Genomic DNA, 22,978 nt, shown 5'->3' with positions numbered 1-22,978 from the left:
TCCTATAGACGTTCAACGCTAGCTCAATTTTAGCAATGTTAATTCCTGCACAAGTAATTTTTAACTCAATATAAAACATTTTTTCGAGTACTCGCAATTTACTTATCCAAAACAAAACTTAATGAGAAGAAAATTTGTCCAAAGCCCCCCATACGCGTAGAAAGAATGATCGAATTGCATAAAAATGAACATTTGATCGTTATTCGCGTCGATACTTGAATTTCGATACCCGGGTCTCGTTGAATTTCCATTTAAACGTGCGAATTTCTGCACGAGTTCGATAAATTAAAAAAAAAAAAAAAATCTACATCGTCATACCCAGGAACCGGAAGTGACTTTGGCAATAAAAAAAAATCACTCGGTGACCTATGAACTGCCTAGAACCGCGCAACTTCCGATTGAAAAAGTTTCTAGCCGAACGAAGCGTGCAGAAAATGTTTCAAGCGGTAATGTCGGGTGACAACCCCGTCTAGATGAAACGGCAGGTTCGATTTCAAAGCACGTGGGAGATTAAAAAAAAAAAAACAAAAAAAAGAAGAAAGAAAAAAAGTGTATCTCCCGTCGCGAGGAAGACAAGCCGCGTCGGGGCGGTATCCTTTTTAACGAGCCGAGCCGCTCGAATATTCGTGACGAGAATCTCCGCAGACGCGTTAAATTATCCTTAATTAGGGTTCGCTAATTGCCCAGCCAGCATGCACGCGGCGATCCATTATACTTGAGAACGATGATGTTGCGTCAGAACGAGCACGCCGAGCACGTTACTTTTGGCTTATTCGTTTACGAGAACCACGGTCGAATGCACTTTATCGTTGCATAATTTCGTAAGCAGCGCGCCAAGAACGCTCGCGCACGCGCCGCATTAATTCGATTAGTAATAGCAACAATAACCATAATACGTAGCTGAAACGGAGATAACTGTAATCACCGAAGGGGTTAGCGGGGCTGGAGGTACGGTGGGTTGTTTCCCTTAATCACTTTCTTGCCTCGACCTCGAGAAGCTCTCTCTAATTTCGCAGACAGCTCGTTGCAGAGATTCTTATCTTCGGTTGTTATTTACACAGGCGAACGTACCTAACTCGCAGCTCGCTCGTCGAATGCGGACGAAGATGCTATTGCGACGCTGGATCCGCGAACCGAATGGATCCAGCTATTCCTGCTTCGTAAATTCGTGTTTTCGTTTATAAACCACCGTCGAGATAACGATCACAGTTTGTGCGAAGTTTCGAATCGAAATCGAGGAACGAACTGCATATGCAATTCGTTCGAGACACGTTTATACTCCCGAAGTTCTACAGATGATTTCATAATTTTTTATATATTCATTGAGAGAGTCAATTTTGCTATTCTTGCTTCGTAAATTCGTGTTTTCGTTTATAAACCACCGTCGAGACAGCGATCACAGTTTGTGCGAAGTTTCGAATCAAAATCAAAGGTCGAACTGCATATGCAATTCGTTCGAGACACGTTTATACTCCCGAAGTTCTACAGATGATTTCATAATTTTTTATATATTCATTGAGAGAGTCAATGTAACTATTCCTGCTTTACAAATTTGTGTTTTTGTTTATAAACCACCGTCGAGACAGCGATCACAGTTTGTGCGAAATTTCGAATCAAAATTAAGGGTCGAACTGCATATGCAATTCGTTCGAGACACGTTTATACTCCCAAAGTTCTACAGATGATTTCATAATTTTTTATATATTCATTAAGAGAGTCAATGTAGCTATTCCTGCTTTACAAATTCGTGTTTTTGTTTATAAACCACCGTCGAGATAGTAATCACAGTTTGTGCGAAGTTTCGAATCCAAATCAAAGAACGAACTGCATATGCAATTCGTTGGAGACACGTTTGTACTCCCGAAGTTCTATAGATAATTTCATAATTTCATATATATTCATCGAGAGAGTCAATGTAGCTATTCCTGCTTCGTAAATTCGTATTTTCGTTTATAAACCATCGTCGAGATAACGATCACAGTTTGTACGAAGTTCCGAATCCAAATCAAGATACGAACTGCATATGCAATTCGTTGGAAACACGTTTATACTCCCGAAGTTCTATAGTGGAGTCCTGAAGACACGATCAGCGGTGGAAATGCTTTTTCAAATCGTTCTAATTTCGTATATATCCACTAAGGTAGCCAATGTTGCATTATTCGTATAGAGTAACAAATCGTCGATCGCTTAGGGTAATTCCCGGTTTCGAGCGAGAGAATTGGTATGGCAGTTCCCTCGAAAGCGGAAATTACTGTAGCGAATTTCGAAATAATGAATCGTCAGATCGATCTAGTTTTTGGTTACAAATTACGGTAATTCCCGCTTTCAAGCGACAAAATTACGATACGTGTTCACTTGAAACCGGGCTAGCAATTTTTTATCTCGTAACTAGAAAGTGGGAATTACTGTAGCGAGGTTTGTAGTTACTGTCGACCTTTGATTAATTACAGCTACGAATTAAGTGGGATCAACACAGTCCAGTGTTTGTTACAGTAGAAAATTAATTCGAAATAATTGTAACAATTAGAAACATAGGTTAACTTTGTTACACGTTGGACCTTACAACCAGTCCTTTGTATTCGCCCTGATACATAATTTTGATTCGTTAACCGAAATAATTATAAAACAAACGAGGTATCATTTATCATAAAGAGAACTAATACGAAGGAATAACTATAGTTTACTAAAACTAGTAAAGAATACTTAATAATGAAAGAACTTCAATTTAAACACAGTGTTAAATATCCACTCACAACAGGCAAAAACAACGTGATCACAATATTTAATAATCTACACGAGTTCGTTACACGACCACGTCTCTGTTCCAAAAATTTTTTAACAAACAATTACAACTATTTCTACATACCGTTTCATCTCATATTTCTCTTATTTGTTTAATTACGCCCTGGAGCCCCTTGCACACCGAGAGGGAGGAAGAAAACGTCTCGAAACGTTTAACAAAAACACGAAACGTTGCTCGTATCGCTACGATCTATGCAAATCGACCTATGCAGTTCCACTCGAAGCGAAATTCATATTCGAAACGCATTTCATTATGCACCACCGTTAACCCCACGGGGGCAATTTCAAGTGCAGAAAAAAAAAGAAAAAACCACCGAAAAATAACCCTATTCCGCATTGATGAAATTTATCACGCGAAACGAGCATCTCTCAAGAGGCAGCTACGACCCAAATCATAGCACTTTTTGTCGTGTATCGACAAGCCACTTTATCGCGCATTGCAGCCGACAGAACTTTTCTAGCGTTACCGGGAAAAGTTTACTTATTTCTCTCGTTAGCCCATATCGAAGAACGCTGGCACACGAGGCTTCTCTTCTTCTTCTTCTTCTTCTTCTTCCTTTTCTTCTCTTCTTTGTCTTCTTTTTTTCTCTCTCTCTCTCTCCCTTCCCTCTTCTGCTCTCGTCACGGCGCACAGCACACGAAACGCGTCCGTTAGCTGGGAACGTCGTTTTGCCTCGTTTCCTTCTCGTTTTCACGGCGTCGCGGACGTGTGTCAACGAGCCGATACGTGTGCCATTTCACATTTTACTTTTTCGCGCGACAACCTTAGTGAGGAATCCAGGGTCTTGCGCGCACCGTACCGGAAACTGTGCGACGAGCACGCTCAACGATGGGTGTGAGGGTGGTTCGGTAAAGACATAACGCGAGAAACGCTGAAAGTTCGATGCTTGAGCTGTCTCCGGTTAATAAAGCAAAAAGTCCAGCATTTCTCGCGGCAGAACTTTGTTTTGTCAGTTGGAAGTCTAGTTACGAAAATGTTCCTCGTTAGAATGGAGTTCCTCCGTCGCGAAGGAAGTTTCGAGACGATGTATTAACACTGAAACTATCGATGATGAACGTATTACTGTATATATGTAAGACTACATGTGTATCTTCGAAGTTAGAAGGGAAAGGGGTAAATTAATTTACGAGTAACGTTAGTTGTGTATTTCGATAATTGTCTACGAATATTGTGGGCAAAGACGGCGTTAATAATTGAGTAATTTTAAAAAGAAGTTTGAAACAAGTCAAATTAACACCTTTGGTAGTTCTAGTGTTAAAGCTACGAATATTGTTAGTTGTCTATTTCGATAATTGTCTACGAATACGGTAGACAGACACTGTTAATAATTGAGTAATTTTAAAAAGAAGTTTGAAACAAGTCAAACAAGTCAAATTAACACCTTTGGTAGTTCTAGTGTTAAAGCTACGAATATTGTTAGTTGTCTATTTCGATAGTTGTCTACGAATACGGTAGGCAGACACTCTTAATAATTGAGTAATTTTAAAAAGAAGTTTGAAACGAGTGAAACAAGTCAAATTAACACCTTTGGTAATTCTAGTGTTAAAGCTACGAGTATTGTTAGTTGTATATTTCGATAGTTGTCTACGAATATTGTGGGCAAAGACAGCGTTAATAATTGAACAATTTTAAAAAGAAGTTTTAAACAAGTCAAACAAGTCAAATTAACACCTTTGGTAGTTCTAGTGTTAAAGCTACGAGTATCGTTAGTTGTCTATTTCGATAGTTGTCTACGAATATTATGGGCAAAGAAGAGAAAATTATCAAGAATTGAATAATTTTAAGAAGAAGTTTGAAACTGGTCAAATTAACCCTTTTGACAGTTCTAGTGTTAACCCTCGAACGTTGAGCCTCGAGTATATTCTGACCTAACCCCTGAATTTCATTAATTCTCATTCAAAAATGTAAGTTTCGAATCAAGTTTTACTTTACTACATTTATAAATTCTTTATTTGTTTATTTGAAGAATTATAAGCAACACAAAAGCCGGCCAACAATTACGCCTGTTATTCCGCGAACGCAGACATTACATGGGTCAAAATGGACCCAGAGCCCGCTTAACCGATTGACCCATTTAATTAAAGAATCAATCGCAATTAACGCGAGTTCGCAATTGAAAAGTCAGATTACACTTTCGATTAACTTTAGGTGTTATTGAAAAATTAATTGTTGATTTTCAATTGCGCAAGATTATATAATTGTGTACCTATAAATGGATTTGGTGTCAAGAACGTATCGATTCCGCTAACAGGTTTAATACAAGTTCCCGTATCGCTAATGGTACAAAATTTATCAACAATTTGTAAATACAAAATTTTCAAACAATTTCGACAAATGTTCAACCTTTGAATATCATAGCTACGAACCAGTATTCTCCATTATACTTTTCGTGTTTTAACTTGATTTTGGGCAAAGATTTTGCAGATTCATCAATGTCTAGACATTGAAAAATTGGCCATCGAATGTCATACAGAGTCCATTTTTTATAACGTGTCACTGCCAGTTCGAGAATGGTTCGTTAAAGTGACATTGAAGAAGCGAGTCGTACATTTCGTGTCATTAGACTGTCAATTTAATAATTTCATTAGCTAGAAATATTGTAAGAAATATTTTCATTTTTATCAGTGTCATTGGACACGTTATAAGTTTATTTTTTCTTTTTACATTTAATAGTTCACAACGAAATAATACATACAGATATATACGTCGCGTGAAAGATTTTACACATTTTCTAACTCATCTATTATCATTATATTACTTTACCACGATTAATTTCTCCATTAATTGTACATATACACTCGCAGCTCTTACAATAGTTTAAATTTACAGAAGATTCATGGCAAATATTATAAAATAATAATTTCCTTCAATATCGAAGAACTTCATACACAATTTTAGTGATTTATATAGTAAACTCAAAGATATTTAAACAAACCACTCAGTCGCGTCGTAATTTCGTTACAATGTTTTTAGTTTTGCAACAAAATTACTAACTCGAATAGATCGACAGATCAACTATTAAATTAAGTTATTCGTCAAGACGAAATTCGTTGATTTTAATTTCGCTTCGATGTCGAATAAAATTTCATCGTTCGCATTACGAACTTGGAAAAAAAATGAAACAAAAATTTTAAACAAAACAAAACTTATGAACCCTTCATTACTGTTACGAAATATCCAAACACAAAAGCTCACGAGTGAGCAATCAAATCCCTTTTAACGTGCCGTTTATATTTTTTACTCTCGTTTATTAAATTTCCTATCACTTTTATACCAATATCTATTTCAACCTTTTATAGAAGGTATAAAAACAATGGCTCTGCCCAACAGACAACTGTGTTACAATTTTTTGCGTTAACACATCTCACGATCCTATGCCTGTAAAGTTTTACTTTATCCTTAATTAAAATTTTTAATACACCACTGAATAATAATTGGATGACCTACTGGGATGAAGTAATCGATACTTTTAAAATTAATCACGATACAAAAACGAACGTTGAATAAAAATCGCATAATATTATATCGAACGACAGATAACGTTTTGAGACTTCGCTTTTATTCAATGATCAGCTGTTAGAAAGTAAAAGAAATTGGATAAAAAAAAGTTGGTCCAATGTTGATGGTAAAAACTTTCTTTAACGAGTACAAGAACTCGCGTGAAACAACCAGCATGAATCTTGGGCACTGCACGAATGCAGCTGCATTTTCATGAGATACATACGTACGTCGCGAACTATAAGAGAGCTGCATTTATCATCGATCGTGTGTAATTCGTGCTTGCAAACTGGTGTTCCGCAATTTCGTGAAACTTTCCACGACTATCAGTTCCGACAAAGAAACTGGCGAACTTATGGCCAGACTCACACGCCGCGAAGAACCTTGTAAAATTTCACGACTTTGTTGTTCTCACTATTATTAAATGTGCATCGAGGCAACCAATTTCGTATAATGGTGTAATATCAATCTTGGCACTGATGATCGATATTAAAACATGTTGTTCAATTTTAAAATTAGAAAATTTATCGTATCTATTAATCGTACAGTTCCAGCCAAGCTTGCGTTCGTATATAATTAAGATTGCAAAATATTTAACATTTTGGAAATGCAATTACATTGACAACCGAATGAAATTAGACCGAATACAAAATATTTCATCATGGTTCGAATCTACCATCCAAACGTTCTATTAATTCCAATTACTATTAATATATTTATTAATAAAAATGATTAGAAGATTGTAATAAACTCGATAGAATTTTAAATAATTCGTAATAAATAAAAATTAATAGCTCGAACCTTTGAATAGAAGACTACTTCATTGGAACGATTGTTCAAATATAAAACTAAGAATTTAATTTGATGAAGTGTCGAGAAAATGTTGATAAAATCGAGTCGATTAGTTCTATCAATTTCGATTATTATTAATATTTAATAATAAAAATGATTAAAAAATTGTAATAAACTCATGGATAGAATTTTAAATAATTCGTAATAAATAAAAATTAATAGCTCGAACCTTTGAATAGAAGACTACTTCATTGGAACGATTGTTCAAATATAAAACTAAGAATTTAATTTGATAAAGTGTCCAGAAAATGTTGATAAAATCGAGTCGATTAGTGCAATCCCATTTTCTGTATTCGGTGAAGTTAAAAGGAAAATGGCGTGAATAACAATTGATAGAAGTGTATATAATTAAACGCCGCGGTAGAAACTTGAAATTCGTGATCACAGGTGCGAAATATGTGTATGTAGAAGATGGTACACATTGGGGATTTGATCGCCATTATGGAGGAACGTGATTTCGACAGAGACACCATCGATACGGACTCTCTGGAGTTCGAGGTAATGAAACTTCATGCTTCGAAATGAAAAAGTAGAATAAGGTAGAAATTAAACAGACAGACATACATGTATCTATATATATACATAATTCGTGTAATATATATATTCTCGAACTTTGCTTACAGATTGTAAGATGAAATTACAGATTGTAAGATGAAAACATTAGTACCCACATCGATTAAAATATTAAATAGTGTCATAAATTTGCAACTCCAATCGTTAAAAAATTATAATCTCAAAGGTCTGTAATCTGAAATATCCATATTTTAGAACGAGAAAGAAAAAAGTATTTGAAATTGAGAAATTAAATCTATAGATTCCATTTTTTATAAATTTCTCGATTTTAACATAATTTCAACAATATTTAACATCAACTTTTTGTACTATTCATGGTTTATTTCGTAGAGTCGGTCAGTTTGACTACTAATGAACTCAATCAGCAGCGTAACACAGTTGTCATATTATTATCACTTTCTCAAACCATTTTTAACACTCGAGTCTTTTATTCTCGAAAAAATTGTAAGGGTGTAAAGTATTCGCTATGCTCGAAGCTTTATCTAAAATTAAAATTGTACTCGTATCTTAGATCACGAGTAACAGTGCAGAAAATATTATGTGATTACGGTAAAATATAGTAGATTTGGCAGAGAAACTAATGAGATTTTCAAGAGATTGTGCCGTGATAAGTTAATTTCATTCGGTTTCATTACGCTGAAAGCATTTTACGTTATTGCAGGCTATACACTTGTCATCGTGCCCAAAACAACTAGATCTCAGCAACGGAGGTCTGTCAAGAATTCCTGACAGTGCTATAGCATTCCCCGCCATAGAAGAGTTGGTGTTGAGCCAAAATCAACTTACGAACGCGAACAACAATCTGACGCTCTTGTACAGGTACGATGTTCCAACTAAAATTAAAAAAAGTTGATTCCAAAACTATCATTATTATACCCAAAGTCGTAAAGTTTGAGCTTTTAGAAAGACAATTTACAATGTCACATTCATTACACGAATTATCCATTTACATTCATTACACGAATCAGAGGAAAAATTAAATTAAACTGTTAAAATTTTCGAATAGTTTCTGAATAACGGATATTACTAACAGGCATATTTTTCTGTAAAACTGTTCTATTTCTAATAAATTGTTGTACGATTCTAAGAAGGTTTTCAAACGGTTTCAATATTGGAAATATTTTATATTTCTATAAAGTGTATTAAATTAAACAATTGTGCTTTGAATTAAGCTTTCAAGCTTCGATAAAGTGACCATTATCAGACTCGTCGTGTTCTCAATTTTTTCACACCTCAGCTTCGTTGGATAGATTGATTTGATTGTTTATTGAATCTGTTCCTGGGATAATCTAATTAAAAAGGAGTTTCTTTTAACGAAGGTTCCCCAAACTTCATATCCTCCATATGGAGGGTAACGAATTGAAGAAAATTCCACGCGAATTACTGGAGCTCAGAAGACTTACCTACCTCAATCTATCGGACAACAAAATCGAGAAGATTTCGACTGACATAAGCCAGCTTATCAAGTATGTAAAGTCAATTTTATCGAATTTCGATCGAGGAAAATGTATTGCAAACTTCGCTGCTGCATTTCAGTCATATATAGAAAAATATTGCGTTATACGTACAAAAAGTGACGCGAAACTTATGATAAGTTTGCACAATCACGATAGAGATTTCAACTTTCAGAGAGATGTAATATATTATAGACACAGTTAGAAATAATTATTATAAAAAAATTTTAAGTAACAGATCCACGTTTGATGACATCTGCTTGTCAATCAACGCGTTAATCGCTCGCAGAAATAGAAGGGTTAATTTAGGGTTAATTTTTCTATAACTACAGTACGTACACGAAAAGATTGCATCTGGAGTAAACTTTGTATAGTAAATTGCGTGATGAGAAAACTTTTAATGTAGACAAAAGTTTCGAATAACGAATAAAAGAACAACAACTTTTTTTTCGTTAGCAGTTGAATTGAAATATAGAATTTGAATTATATAAATACAGAATGATCGAGTACTTCATGGTAGAAATGAGATTAGGGACATTCAATGCCTCGAAATAAAAAGAAAATCAAGGATAACGAAATTACGTTAGCTATCGTCTTCGAGAAAAAAATATTTGAAAATTAATCGAGTACGTAATTAATGACTAACCTTATTGATTTCATTACAAATCGCTATTGATTGCCATCAATACTTGTCTATTAACATGTTCTTAAATTATATGGAAAACTTTAATAAAAGATACATCTGTATTAAAATCCATAACATCAATCGTTAATTAAATACTCGATCGATTCTCAAACGAACTTTTCTCAAAAACAATATCTCTTACTCAATATCGTTATTCTTCATTCTTTTCTTATTCTAAACCATAAAATCTACCTGACCTCCTTTATACCATCAATTACAAACCACTCTGTGTATCACACTTCACAAATAAAGATTCAGTTATCCAATCGAATAAACGTAAATATACGTTAATTTTATTCGTCATTGGAATCAAATTTTTATCGTCTTTAATACCATCCCTTACTCGTGCGAGATGATTTCCAAACGAAGAGGAACCGCCATAACTTCAGACGTTGTTTCGCTAACATTTTCACCTCTGTTCCCTACAAATCGTTCTACAGTTTGATGAATTGTAAAAGCATATTTTCAAGCCAAAATTACCACGTTAACGCGATACATTTCGATTTCAACGACCGAACAGCTCGTTCGCTAATACGGAGATTGTAGTTCAATTTCCAGAGGTAATCGGAGTTTATCCTGTCAGCGATCTATCGATAAATCAGCGACACTTCCGCTCTGGGATAATGGAAAGTTATCCGTTAATTAATCGTACGAATCGCCGAGTTGAATATATTATTTGTCGATTTCCTTGCATCCGCAACGCTCTTGCTTAGTCGACGGTTCGCTAATTAAGATAAATCACCTAACCGTGGACAATTGGCCCTGGAACAGAAATCGATACGGAGAATCGAACGTCTTTGTGTTTGGGAACTCGTTGATCCGAGTGGGGCCGTTTAAATAGAGACGTCTATCAGAACATGCAACCGAGTGAATTAGGTCCTTTATTCCGAACGGTCCGAACGTGCAAATTTCCGTGCAATTTACGACGATTTTTTTTTTTTTTTTGTCTAAAGGGAGGACACCACTCCGAGACGTCAGAAAATGGGTAAATTTCGCGAATTTTTTTGTAAGTAGTCACTGAATGAAAACTGTAGTCTTTTTCGGGGAATGTAAATGTAACTTTCAGCTTCGTTTCACAATTTTGCGAAAGTAAAAATCGTACGAAATGGAGAAATTATTCGCTATTCTCGGAACACCTTCTGGTGAAATATTGTTTGTTCACCGCCACGGTTGAAAAGAAGTGGAAGGTTTGAAATAAAAAATTGTTGTTGATTTATGAAGTAGAGACTATTGTCTAAAATTTAACGTACGATTTTTCGAAAATTTTAACAATTGTAGGAATGGTCGAAGTTTGAAAAATATAGTTTTGAGAGAAACGTAGAACAAGTTTAATTAAAGCTGTAATTTCGCTAAATGTTTGAATTTCGAAATATCTTTTCAACGTAATATTCTACGCACTTTGAACTTTAAGAAAGTATGAAAAAAAAGTTCGATTTTTTTGACTCGTCAGGACGAACGAATCGTCTAGAACTTGTCGAAATTTATTTTCTTGCAAGTGTCTGTCATGCTCTCGAAAATTAATTTCAAATAAATAAAGCGACCAGTATTTTGCACTATCGTGAGGAAATTTTGATCTCGAATTTTTGGAGCAGGAATTGTACAAATAAGAATTATTTTTGCGAACTAATTTAATTTTTCTAAACATGGCACTGGCCTTCTCTGTTTCACGTCTCTGAAAACAACTATATGAGAGAGAAAAATTTGCTGCAATATTGTTGGCTAACAAACTAACAGTGGGTGTACAGGCACACACGTAACTGCACGAAGTTGTAGTTAGAGTTGGTTCAGTTGCACGAGTGTATAATATAGCACGAAGCTGTGCTTGGAAATTTTAAGCTCTTCGAGTAGGCATACAAAGCTAATATCTATAGTTTGCAAATTGCAAATTGCCATAATTCGAACGTTAAGATTGCATTACAATTCTGCAAATAGAAACAGCTCAATTATCGATCGTATAGGATCATTGGTTCTGTAAAGTTAAAATTGTTTTCTTCGTGTTTGATTGGTTCGTAAATGAAGCTTCAAAAATGAAAATTTCCAATAATTTTGAAGCTATACTAAGAAAATTTTTATTTTAAATTAAGAAGGAAGGTGTTAAAGCGATGAGAAATATATTCGTTGGAATTGTGTCTCCTCTTCGTTAATTGTTTTTCGAATGTTTTATAAGTGACACTTATTTATCGTATTCGTTTTTATATAAATTAACGAAAAGCGTTGTATCGCGAAAAGCCAATAGAATGTAGAACACCACTGATCAATATTTAACTGGTCATTTTATTTTATCGATCACTCGTTAATAGACAATTTCTATTACACTGATTAAAAAAGTTCAGTACAAATAATTTCGTGATAATAGAAAAAGTTCCATGCGGAAGAAATAAAAGAAGAATCGAAAACGGAATAAATTTAAGTGATATCGACGTAAAGTTGCTTTTATTACACGCATTACGGTGAAAGAAGGTGCTCTGGAGCAACATTAAGAAAATAACCCATTAAAACTAACAGGCGGACGTAATGAAAGTAATATAAAAGTATTTCTATTATAGTGATCAAGGTAAAAACGAACAAAGAGGAAATGAACGTAATAAGAATCAAGAGCTAATATAAGAATATTAAGAACATCGACTAATTTTTCCAGACTTGTAAAATAAGATATACGAAGACACTAAGAACATCGTTAAGGTTGTAAAACAGCGATTCAATGAATCTTCCCCTTTCAACTTTGCATCTTCCGCAATATGCTATGCCTTTGTGAAAAAATTTCATCCGGATTAAATTTTCTAATAACGAATAAAAGATAAACAATTTCTAAATCAAAACACGTCGAACAAAATATAAAAATTTTCACTACAGAATGAAATATTTCACAATCAACGAATAATTATGTAACTGTTCGATCGAATAAACATTGAGAATAAACCTCTCTACGTTGGTTTCATTCGCCATATTTTATTCGAATAAAACTTTGCTTTTCTTTGATTAAAGTGCATAATAGTAAAAAAATGATAAGTAGATGTAAACAGAGACTTTGTAACGAATATACGACTCAACGTTATTTTACAATATTACTAAGTAGAGTAATGTTATTTAAAAGTTCACAAGTATTATAGTTCGTATCTTCTAAACGTTTAGAGAATCGTTGTAACTTTTGAGCGTCAGTCCCCAAAGACTACCATAGTATTTAAAGTGTCAAGCGATCAGAGTACTCAAAATAGTGACTACTAGTTTGTAAATTACTACTCAAAATAGTCGACAAGATATACAAGATTCCACGATGAGCGCTACTCCCCAAAGTCTACCATAGTGTTCAAAGTATCAAGCGATCAGAGTACTCAAAATAGCGACTACTAGTTTCTAAGTTACTTCTGTAAATAGTCAATAAAATACGCGAGATTCCACGATGAACGCTACTCCCCAAAGTCTACCATACTGTTCAAAGTATCAAACGATCAGAGTGCTCAAAATAACGATTACTAGTTTGTAAATTACTACTCAAAATAGTCGACAAGATATACAAGATTCCACGATGAACGCTACTCCCCAAAGTCTACCATACTGTTCAAAGTATCAAACAATCAGAGTGCTCAAAATAGCGACTACTAGTTTGTAAATTACTACTCAAAATAGTCGACAAGATATACAAGATTCCACGATGAGCGTTACTCCCCAAAGTCTACCATACTGTTCAAAGTATCAAAAAATCAGAGTGCTCAAAATAGCGACTACTAGTTTCTAAGTTACTACTCAAAATAGTCGACAAGATATACAAGATTCCACGATGAGCGTTACTCCCCAAAATCTACCATACTGTTCAAAGTATCAAATAATCAGAGTGCTCAAAATAGCGACTACTAGTTTGTAAATTACTGCTCAAAATAGTCGACAAGATATACGAGATTCCACGACGCGTACCTCTCGAACACAGTTCCGAAAAATCGTAGTTAAAAGTTGCTCGTTAAAAACGCAAAGCGACTGATCTAATCGCGTGATCGCTAGAGGCCCGTGCAATTAAGGCGCGGGTTACGTAAAGCTTCTCGAAAACTGCTTTCCACCGAGCGGAAACGGAGATGCCGGAGCCCTGCAGAAGGAACTACGGGCATGAGCACGAGCCCACCGATACATGGACGCCGGGCACACGTCGGATACACGCGTGCAGCCAGACAGTGACCACGCGGCAAAAGAAATCACGAACGAAGACGCATACACCGGTGACTGCAAAACCTAAGCCGACACTCCGCTCACCGGTAGAATGGAGTTGGGCAACACGACCGGCAGAAGTCATGCATCGGGGCGCAGTGGCGCAGAAACAACCAAGGAAGAGGAGCCTAACCGCGAATTAATGCGAAACTTTCCAATAATCGCGCGGCTCTTGGCGTTACCATCGCCATGTTACGTTTCGATTTAATTCCAGCCGATCGAAATCGAACGATCAGGGTACACTAATTTATCACGTGTTTAGAGACTCTGATCTCTCGTTTCTTCAGGTCGTTCGAATTATCGTAGAAACTAAAAACTGACGATTTCTTTGGCTTCGTGTAAATCAGAGTGTACTCATTTTTCGGAGTGTGAGGACGAGTTTCGAAACATTTATTTATCGTTACTTTCAATCGTTTTATTTACTAAGGAGAACACCACCTTTCGGAGCGAAAGAAAGGAATTTGAAAATAATTGAAGGCAATAAAAGAGCGAAACCAAATTTAGGAATTTTTTCTAACGATATGATATGCATGATATAAATGTTTCGTAAGTGTATTGAAAGTACTTTCGTTGAATCTTTATGACTAAATTTTAATACATATAGAGAAAATACGAGCGTTCCAGTACACAAGCTGCTGGGATTTTTTAAATATTGATTTGTTTGAAAATGGTAAATTTCTTACAGGAGAATTCCTTGTTTTAAAAACTTATAGAGATTTTTTTTATTAGAACGATGGTGCGTTCCCCCTTCAATTACATAAATCAAAAAATGAAACTTTCTTGGCTCTTCGTGTACATCAATGTTTTCCAAAGTGAATGAACGCATTATAAAAGAAGCGCAAAAAAATTTTTTCAACGCAGAATATCTCTTTCTACCAATACATCGATCGTAAGAGTTAAACAACTCCAGAACTGTATCTTCCATTTTGTAATCTCAGATACACGATTTATCGAACTCGATAAACGCCCACGTCCCTAAATTTCAGTTAGAAAAAAACCATTAAAAATGTTCGCGATCATTTGTTCATTCTTTACACAAAAATGTAACAAACATCGACTATTCATAAGCCGAGACGAGGTTCGTGACACAGTGTTTCGAAGCAGGAATAAAAATTGCTGGAATAATATCTGGAACAAGCCCGATTCGAAATGATAATATACACCCGGAAAAGTTGGTGCATTGGAAATGCAAGCGTTACATATTTTGAGGAGATATGTTACTCCGGGTGACCCAGCTGTGGAAGCTTCATCATAATAATACTTTCAAGAGAGGAGTCTACGAATATGTGGCGTACCAGTAAGAACATTGTCGTAATTCAACCGTTTTGGGACGGTTGGTGGGATGCTTTCTCTGAGAAAATTGAATTTGTTTTGAGTTAGGGTGTTTCGTAAGTTACAATACCAACGGCGGGAGTGTACTCGATTTACCGAGGGGATGGGGATTGGATTGAAAACATGAATGCAGAATTGATTTAAAAATAAACGATATCGCGGTTTAATACGATTACGTTGGTAGGTATTGCGTTCTGGAAATTACACGTTACGAGAAGCACGTTTTACCTTCGTTACGTGCACGTGCCGTTAATTATGGACGAAGGTACCATAATTCCCTCGCCTGACCTTACGTTTACGGCACATTTCTGCCGTCACGTGCAATCGTATCATCTGTCGGTACATTATACCGCGAGACCTGGGGGACTGAAAGTGGCAATAAAAGTGGGGAAAATATTTAAACACTTCGCTGCGAACGCGAAGGGTGAATCACTCGTTGAACAATGTTAAAAATAACCTCGAGCTATTCGTGAAGTGGTCGTTGCGTGGAAAAAGTTTAGACAGGAAGATCTTCGTTTCGATCTAACATTTTTTTTCTCGAAACGAGTGTCGATCTTTGAAGCGATTTTCGTAGCTTTGAAATTCGAGGAAACGTATCTCGAGGACACACGACGGAACGATTTTTCCAAGTTTTCTCACTCTTACGTGAATTTTTTTTTTTTAATAATAATACTTTGGCAAGAACGTGTACGTGTTACGTGTGTCTGAAACTTCATATTAAGGGTACTCTTGATATTTGGGACTCTTTGGGATTCGATACTTGTGACATCACGCTTCTATCGAAAACAAAATTTGTTTCCGTAGAAAAAGATTCTTAATGTTGTACGTTTATCAAAATTATCCTATGCACGAATTTATTATTTCTGTTTCGTTAAACAAATCTGAAAGTACGACGTAACGTGCTGACGTAACCTGTTATTTTAGATATATTCTTTTCGTTGTGTGCAAGAAGTGAAAAACATTGTCAACGTTCGCGCAGCGGTCTTCAGGGAAGTTTCAACTTCGAGTGAATTTGAAAAAATCTACGAACGCGTTGAATATTTCTCGTTAATAAGGAAAGAAATTATCCCGGCCACACTAATTGGCAATGCTAATTACATTGCTACTGGAGTTATCCAATATAGAATGCTTCGAATCACAACCGAAACACGGCTTAAATAACCGACTTTCTTCTGCTTGAAAGAAATAAAGGATTGAATTTAATTAAATGTAACATCGTAATTACGTTCGATGTTGTTGTCGGGAAGAGTATGCAAGGATTTAGCATTAAAAAACGTGAAAAGGCATATTTTAACATAGCGGACACTTCCTGCTCGACGTGAATGAATATTTTCATTATTTATAAGACGGGGAACTTTTACTCGTTCAAACTTTTAACGATTGAAATATTTCGTGTAATCTTTAAAAATTTCCATTTCCAGGATCTTTCGTGAACCTTCGACGCGATTTAATATTTCATTTTGGTATTATTTAAAAAAATAATAAAGTCACGTAAGAGTAATAAAACTTGGAAAAATCGTTCTGTCGAGATTTTAGACGTTAATTCAGGCCATGTAAATAATAAAAAATACTTGTACAAATCGTTGTCTTACCTGACTTTATTTTCAAACTGCAATAGTGTTTATAACGTTCAATGTCTATGATAACACTCACCGTAAATATAATAAAATCGGTGCAACTAGGAAACGAGGTTAATTAGCACGAATGTTTATACCCCTTGGTTATCCCCGTGCAATGAATTCATCATGGCAGGTGTGCTCACGAAGTGACATAAGATAGATTCCTTGAGGAAGAATTTTCAATCGTGCCGCATCCATGCTACCAACTGTACCCCTTGATTATTCATAAGCGGATGAACAGTCGTTCTAGCGATAATGAATAATGCCAACTAACTTCTGGCGCGTCGATTTAAAAGTCCGAGGTCTCGTTAAATGTGTAAAGGCGCAGCGTCTCGCTTCATAAATAAAATTTTAAATTGAAGACTCGGAGAAGAATCGGCTACTTTTCCAACGGGCTCTCTCCCGTCATTCTAAAGGTACAAAAGAATCGTTTAAAACATTTAATGGGGTCTCTGGTAAACTGCAGGTACGAGTGAATCTTAAAGAAGGACCACTCGCGTATCACTACCATCGTTTCCGAGAACAAAAACGACACTCGTCGCGATAATCGACTAACCTGCCCCATTAGCGGTAAAAGTGACGAGCCAAAAAAATGCGAGCACCTTGTAAAAGATACAAGGGGTATCGTAATCGAAACGTCGACCCGAAGGACCACCGACTCTTTGATTCTCCAAAGGGACAGACGAACCTTTTAAAATATTCAGCACGGTCTCTTGGAAGCTGTACCAGCAAGAGGATCTTAAAGAAGAATCCACGTAACAGTCTCGAGTTTCCCCAACTCCGGGAACAAGAACTCTTCGGAGGAAGCGCCATTTAAAAGCTCCTTATCATTGAATTTCTTCTCTTAACGAGCCGCGTGCTCCACATCCGCGGAACAATGGCGAGAGACCAATGAGTGAAACCGTGCAATTACTTCCCGATCAGAGAGTCCAATCAGAATGAGCGCACACCCCTTGTTACCGTAGCCGCTAGACAGAGGCGTGAACAGCCAGTAAGCTGATCGAGGCTATTACCGCCGGGAATTAAGTGTATGCGAGGGTCTTTTTATTATCTAGGATCCTGGACAACCGAAGCCTAGAGACGGATCATCGCTGAAATAATCGACCGAGTTCCAGGATCGATACGACGGAGCACAGGAAGAGAGGGAGGAAGCTTTTAGAATTGTGCTTCGAACTAGGTGTCGAAACTGTGTATTTAAACTGTAGTTTAACAGAAAAAATGTAACTTTAGAGCCTCTAGCTTTAGAGAATCTTCTTCAATAACCGTAAGAATCGAAGAGGTAAAAGTATCGTTCGAGAAGACACTTGCATAGGAAGGAAGGAAAGAAGCTTTTAGAATTTTGCTTCGAACTAGGTATCTAAACTGTGTGTTTAAACGTTTCGATCTTAGGATCGAATCTAAATGTAACTTTAGGGAGCTTTAGAGAGTCTTTTTCGATACCTGTAAGAATCGAAGAGGTAGAAGTATCGTTCAAGAAGACACTTGCATAGGAAGGAAGGAAAGAAGCTTTTAGAATTTTGCTTCGAACTAGGTGTCTAAACCGTGTGTTTAAACGTTTCGATCTTAAGATCGAATCTAAATCTAGCTTTAGAGAGTCTTCTTCGATACCAATAAGAATCGAAGAGGTAAATTGTAACAAGTAGTGTCGTCCAAGAAGGCACTTGAAATGAAAACTTACAAATGAAACGATATTCGAAAAAATGATTAGGAAAGAGAGAAAAAGCATATCTTCATGGCAACGTCACCGTTAATTCGATGATGTTTCTCTGATAAGAATGAGTCCAAACACGACCTCTTTCGGACTATTTGTAACTATATATGGTAACAAGTGTTTCAAAAGAAAACCAAGATCACCAAGAAAACCTCGTCAATTAATACCTTCTACTGGTAAAGATAGAGCGATTGTCAACCTAGAAACTGGTACTCTATAAACCAGAAAATATGCAGACTAAAGTTTAGAAAGTTTTTCTAAAGTACACTAGGATGACGCAAGATTCATAGAGCACGGGTGATCATTTCACCCGGAAGAAATATGTTATATATTACAATCCCACATTACAACTAGTAAACAGAGATTCACCCTGCTGACCTGAGAAACTCTGAATTATTTTCATAGAATGATAATTCCATTACAGAATGATTCTTTCCCTACTCACACCTTCTCGATCACGTCATAGAAATTTAGACTCTAAAGTTAAGTGAAGCATTCTATGCATTACAATCCCACATTATAGATAGAAACACTAGCAAATTATTCTCATAGAATGATAGTTCCATTATAGAATGATTCTTTCCCTACTCATACCTTCTTAACCACGTCATAGAAACATTTTAGACTCTAAAGTTAAGCGAAGCATTCTATGCATTAAAACCCCACATCACAGATAGAAACACTAGCAAATTATTCTCATAGAACGATCATTCCGTTACACAACGATTCTTTCTCTGTGCATACCTTCACGATCGCCAAAATCCATGGAAACATTTTAGACTCCAGTGTTAAGTGATCCTTACCCTGTACGGATACGAAAGATCCACGGTTAATACTCCGTGTCGTTAATCCTCGCGTGATTAATTTACCGCGTAAGGCACCCGATCGCGATTCCGTGGCGCAAGCTGAAGAAGTTTCCGAACTTCTGTAGCGTAACTGGGCCGACGTGTCGCTGAATTACTGAGAGTTGGCCGGTCGCTGGTTGCTGGTACACAACCAGGTCGCGATGCAAGGAATTACCATAGCCCCGCTTGGTACGCCACCGCCAGAAGCTAATCCATCTGTTCTGTTACATCAGAGTGGTCAGCGATCCTTGGTCTCCCTCTTACCTCCTTGGGCCAGGAGTAACCTCGGACATGGCTCGCGAAAGACTTCTCAGTTCCCTGAAGAACTCGCGCAAGCGTGCACCACCTCCTGGCTTCACGAGCTCTGGAGAAAAAAAAAAAGAAAGAAAAAAGAAGGTTCTTGCCGCGAGAGGATTCGTCTGTTCGATGGAAAACGTGGATCTATTTCCAGTGAGTGAATTGGAACGTCTCGTTGAAATGTTTTTGGGACAGTCGTCAGTTGACGTGGCGTTGACGAAAGTGGTGGTTTCGTTGTAAATTTTTGGAAAAGTGGACGAGCACTCGTTTATATTTGTATCGACTACTCGAAACGATCCTACTTGAAACGGATTTGGAACATTTGTGAACAAAAAAGTTGGACGATCGTACGGGGACCGGATACAGGGAGCGTTGTCTGTGAACGTTCGATGGACTCTGAGAAGACGAAAAAATCGTCGATGTTCAAAAGGAATTCTTTAATAAGGTGTAGAGTAGGAGTGGACGAGCGTATACTCGCTGAAGGCAGTGAATATTTTAATGGATTATGAACGACTGAGAAATGCAAAGGAAATTTCCTTGAGAATACAGTGTCCCGGATAAGAACCATCGCGGACTACTCGAGCGGATACTCCAGATCTTTAGAGACGTCCTTGCTTTTTAAACGTGGTGCGCAGCCAGCGAATAGGGAATGGTAAAACAGGTGAGAACTAGCCGCGTGTCCCGGAATTAAGTGCGTGCTTCACGAATATGTATATGGGGAGGATGTAGGAGTCACTTTGTGGAGTAAGAGGATCGCGTAAGTGGGCATCTACGGATTTGAGGGTTTTGGACAGTAAAAGTACGACACTTGAAGTTTTAAGTTTACGTAATTGGGTGTGAACGAAGAGTTAAATACATCTAGGAATCGCTCGAATTCTTTAGTAAATTCGAAATAAAACTTAAACCATTTGATAATTTCATTTGAAAGTATTTAATCATTTTATTTGTAATATTTAATCATTTAATTTGTAATGTTTGATAACTTAATTTGTAATATTTAATCATTTAATTTGTAATATTTGATAACTTAATTTGTAATATTTGATAACTTAATTTGTAATATTTAATCATTTAATTTGAAATATTTAATAATTTAATTTGTAATATTTGATAATTTAATTTATAATATTTGATAACTTAATTTGTAATATTTAATAATTTAATTTGAAATATTTCATAATTTAATTTGACGATACAATGCAGGACTATTTGATAAATGAATCAAGGAATTCTAGATATCTTATATTAAAGAATAGAGACCACAGGATCTACATTTCATTTAATTGAGATTTATTTTGAATAAAATTATACGAAGTACCAGTCAAGTTCCTTCATAGAATTATTATTTATGAAGAGATTTACAAAGTTGAATCTTGATAGTCAGATGACTTGATAGTCAATAATTCTACATTTTTTTATCTCTTTTTTTTTTAATCAACCGTCTATACTGATGCAATAATGGCATTGAACGTTGGATAATTTAATTTATGATTTTTATCGACTCGTTTGCTTAGTTAAATATTCTTTCGTTTTTATTAACGATCGAAGTAACAAACCGAACAAAATTGAAATCATCTCTATTCTTAAAATTGATTTCTTTATTATGTGAAATAAAGTATCTTCAAAGTATAAAGTGTAATAGATGCTAGTATATTATATACTCCTTAGCAGATTAACTGCTAAAGCAATTTTTAAAGTTCCTTTAATTTACTTCATTTCAGTCACGAAACGTTATATTAAGTCAAAGTTTTATACTTTGAAATTTAGAGCCTTAAAAAGTTGAAAATATCCACTTACAAATAAAGTGGTTGTCTATTTTAACATTTTTTCCCTATACAGTTAAGCCATTCGCACAATACTAGTCATTATTCTTCATTATTTAAAAAATACATTTCCATTCAAATGCACAGTATCTATTCCTCTCAAGTATTGACCTAAACTAAATAAGAAGAACTCATAAAAATATAATGTACAATAGATCAAATATTACAATACACGGATGCAAATAGATTTAATATTTTTCCAAGCATATTATAAAGTGTTTCCTATATTATTGTACTTTTACTTTTACAATAATACGAATAAAACTGTGACAAAAGTTTCCACAGAAACCACACTTTAAAACTGCATTTGGATTCCATTTAGTGTCGTCGGTATATGTATTATATACTCTGACCCAACCGAATCGTTAGAAAAACGTTCAAGGACTTTTGAACCTACGATATACCTTGCGTTTATCGGTAGACATCGTTTCTCCCGTCTTACGGTGCAGCGATTTCGATTTTACTTTAAAAAAAAACTGAAAGTTCGTCCGATGACACAGATGCTTACAGCCAGGAAGGTTTTCACCATAATTTGAAACTTTCTACTCAAGTGCACATCCTGTGGGCGGCCCGTTTAGGTTCACCGATTCGTTTGTCCGTGGAACGAGGGTGCAACGTGCATTGACGTCAAACCACGTTGCACCGTAACTGTAATGCTAATTCATCTTAATTTATTTGATCGAACGAGGAGCCGGAAGCACGATGCAATTTACGCGTAACGCCAATCGGAAAAGCTTTAAATTCTTATTGATCCTTTACGAAGAATGTGTGCTTGTAATTTCGAAAGAAATTTGGCAACGCGAAACGATTCGATGCGCATTTTCGTTTCATATTTATGTTCAGATAACAATTTTGCATAACGAAGAGAAGATAACAAAATTTTAGCCAGTTGTATCTTATCCGACGAGTAAATTAATAAAACTTGTGAGATAAGAATCGTTGTAAAATTTATACGCAAATTATTCTTCTTTTATAAATAAGATAATAATTTCCTCATTAAGAATAATGAAACGACAATAAGAAACAAGTAATAACTCAAATTGTTTTTAGAGTGAATATTGGTAGCTTTCTTTCAATTTCTTAATTAATGAATTACGAACGAATAATTAATAGATTGAAACAGTAACGGATCATAAAACAAGTAAAACTGTAAATGGTGCTCAATGTTCGCTTTACGTAATTGTTTCAACTGGACGATAACGAGTGACGAAACGCTTGGAAATTTCGTTTCGATGGCGATCCGGAATTGTGTTCAATGATATTGTACTTTCCTTTTTTCTTTGTTCCAG

At 35.8% G+C, this 22,978-nt stretch overlaps 1 protein-coding gene across 1 annotated transcript in view; it reads left to right on the top strand.

Annotated features, from left to right (window-relative positions):
• The window catches only part of Phlpp (PH domain leucine-rich repeat protein phosphatase), a 134,909-nt gene that overhangs the window by 103,717 nt on the left and 8,214 nt on the right, over positions 1-22,978 (top strand). Inside the window, exons 5-6 of the mRNA XM_076305521.1 lie at positions 8,388-8,545; positions 9,046-9,192. Coding sequence (XP_076161636.1) covers positions 8,388-8,545; positions 9,046-9,192 — 305 coding nt within the window. The remainder of the gene's footprint in view (positions 1-8,387; positions 8,546-9,045; positions 9,193-22,978) is intronic.

The sequence above is a fragment of the Ptiloglossa arizonensis genome, chromosome 2, assembly GCF_051014685.1.
Source record: "Ptiloglossa arizonensis isolate GNS036 chromosome 2, iyPtiAriz1_principal, whole genome shotgun sequence".
NCBI lineage: Eukaryota > Metazoa > Arthropoda > Insecta > Hymenoptera > Colletidae > Ptiloglossa > Ptiloglossa arizonensis.
Note: the sequence above shows the minus strand (reverse complement) of the source record. Positions and strands in the feature narration are given on the sequence as shown.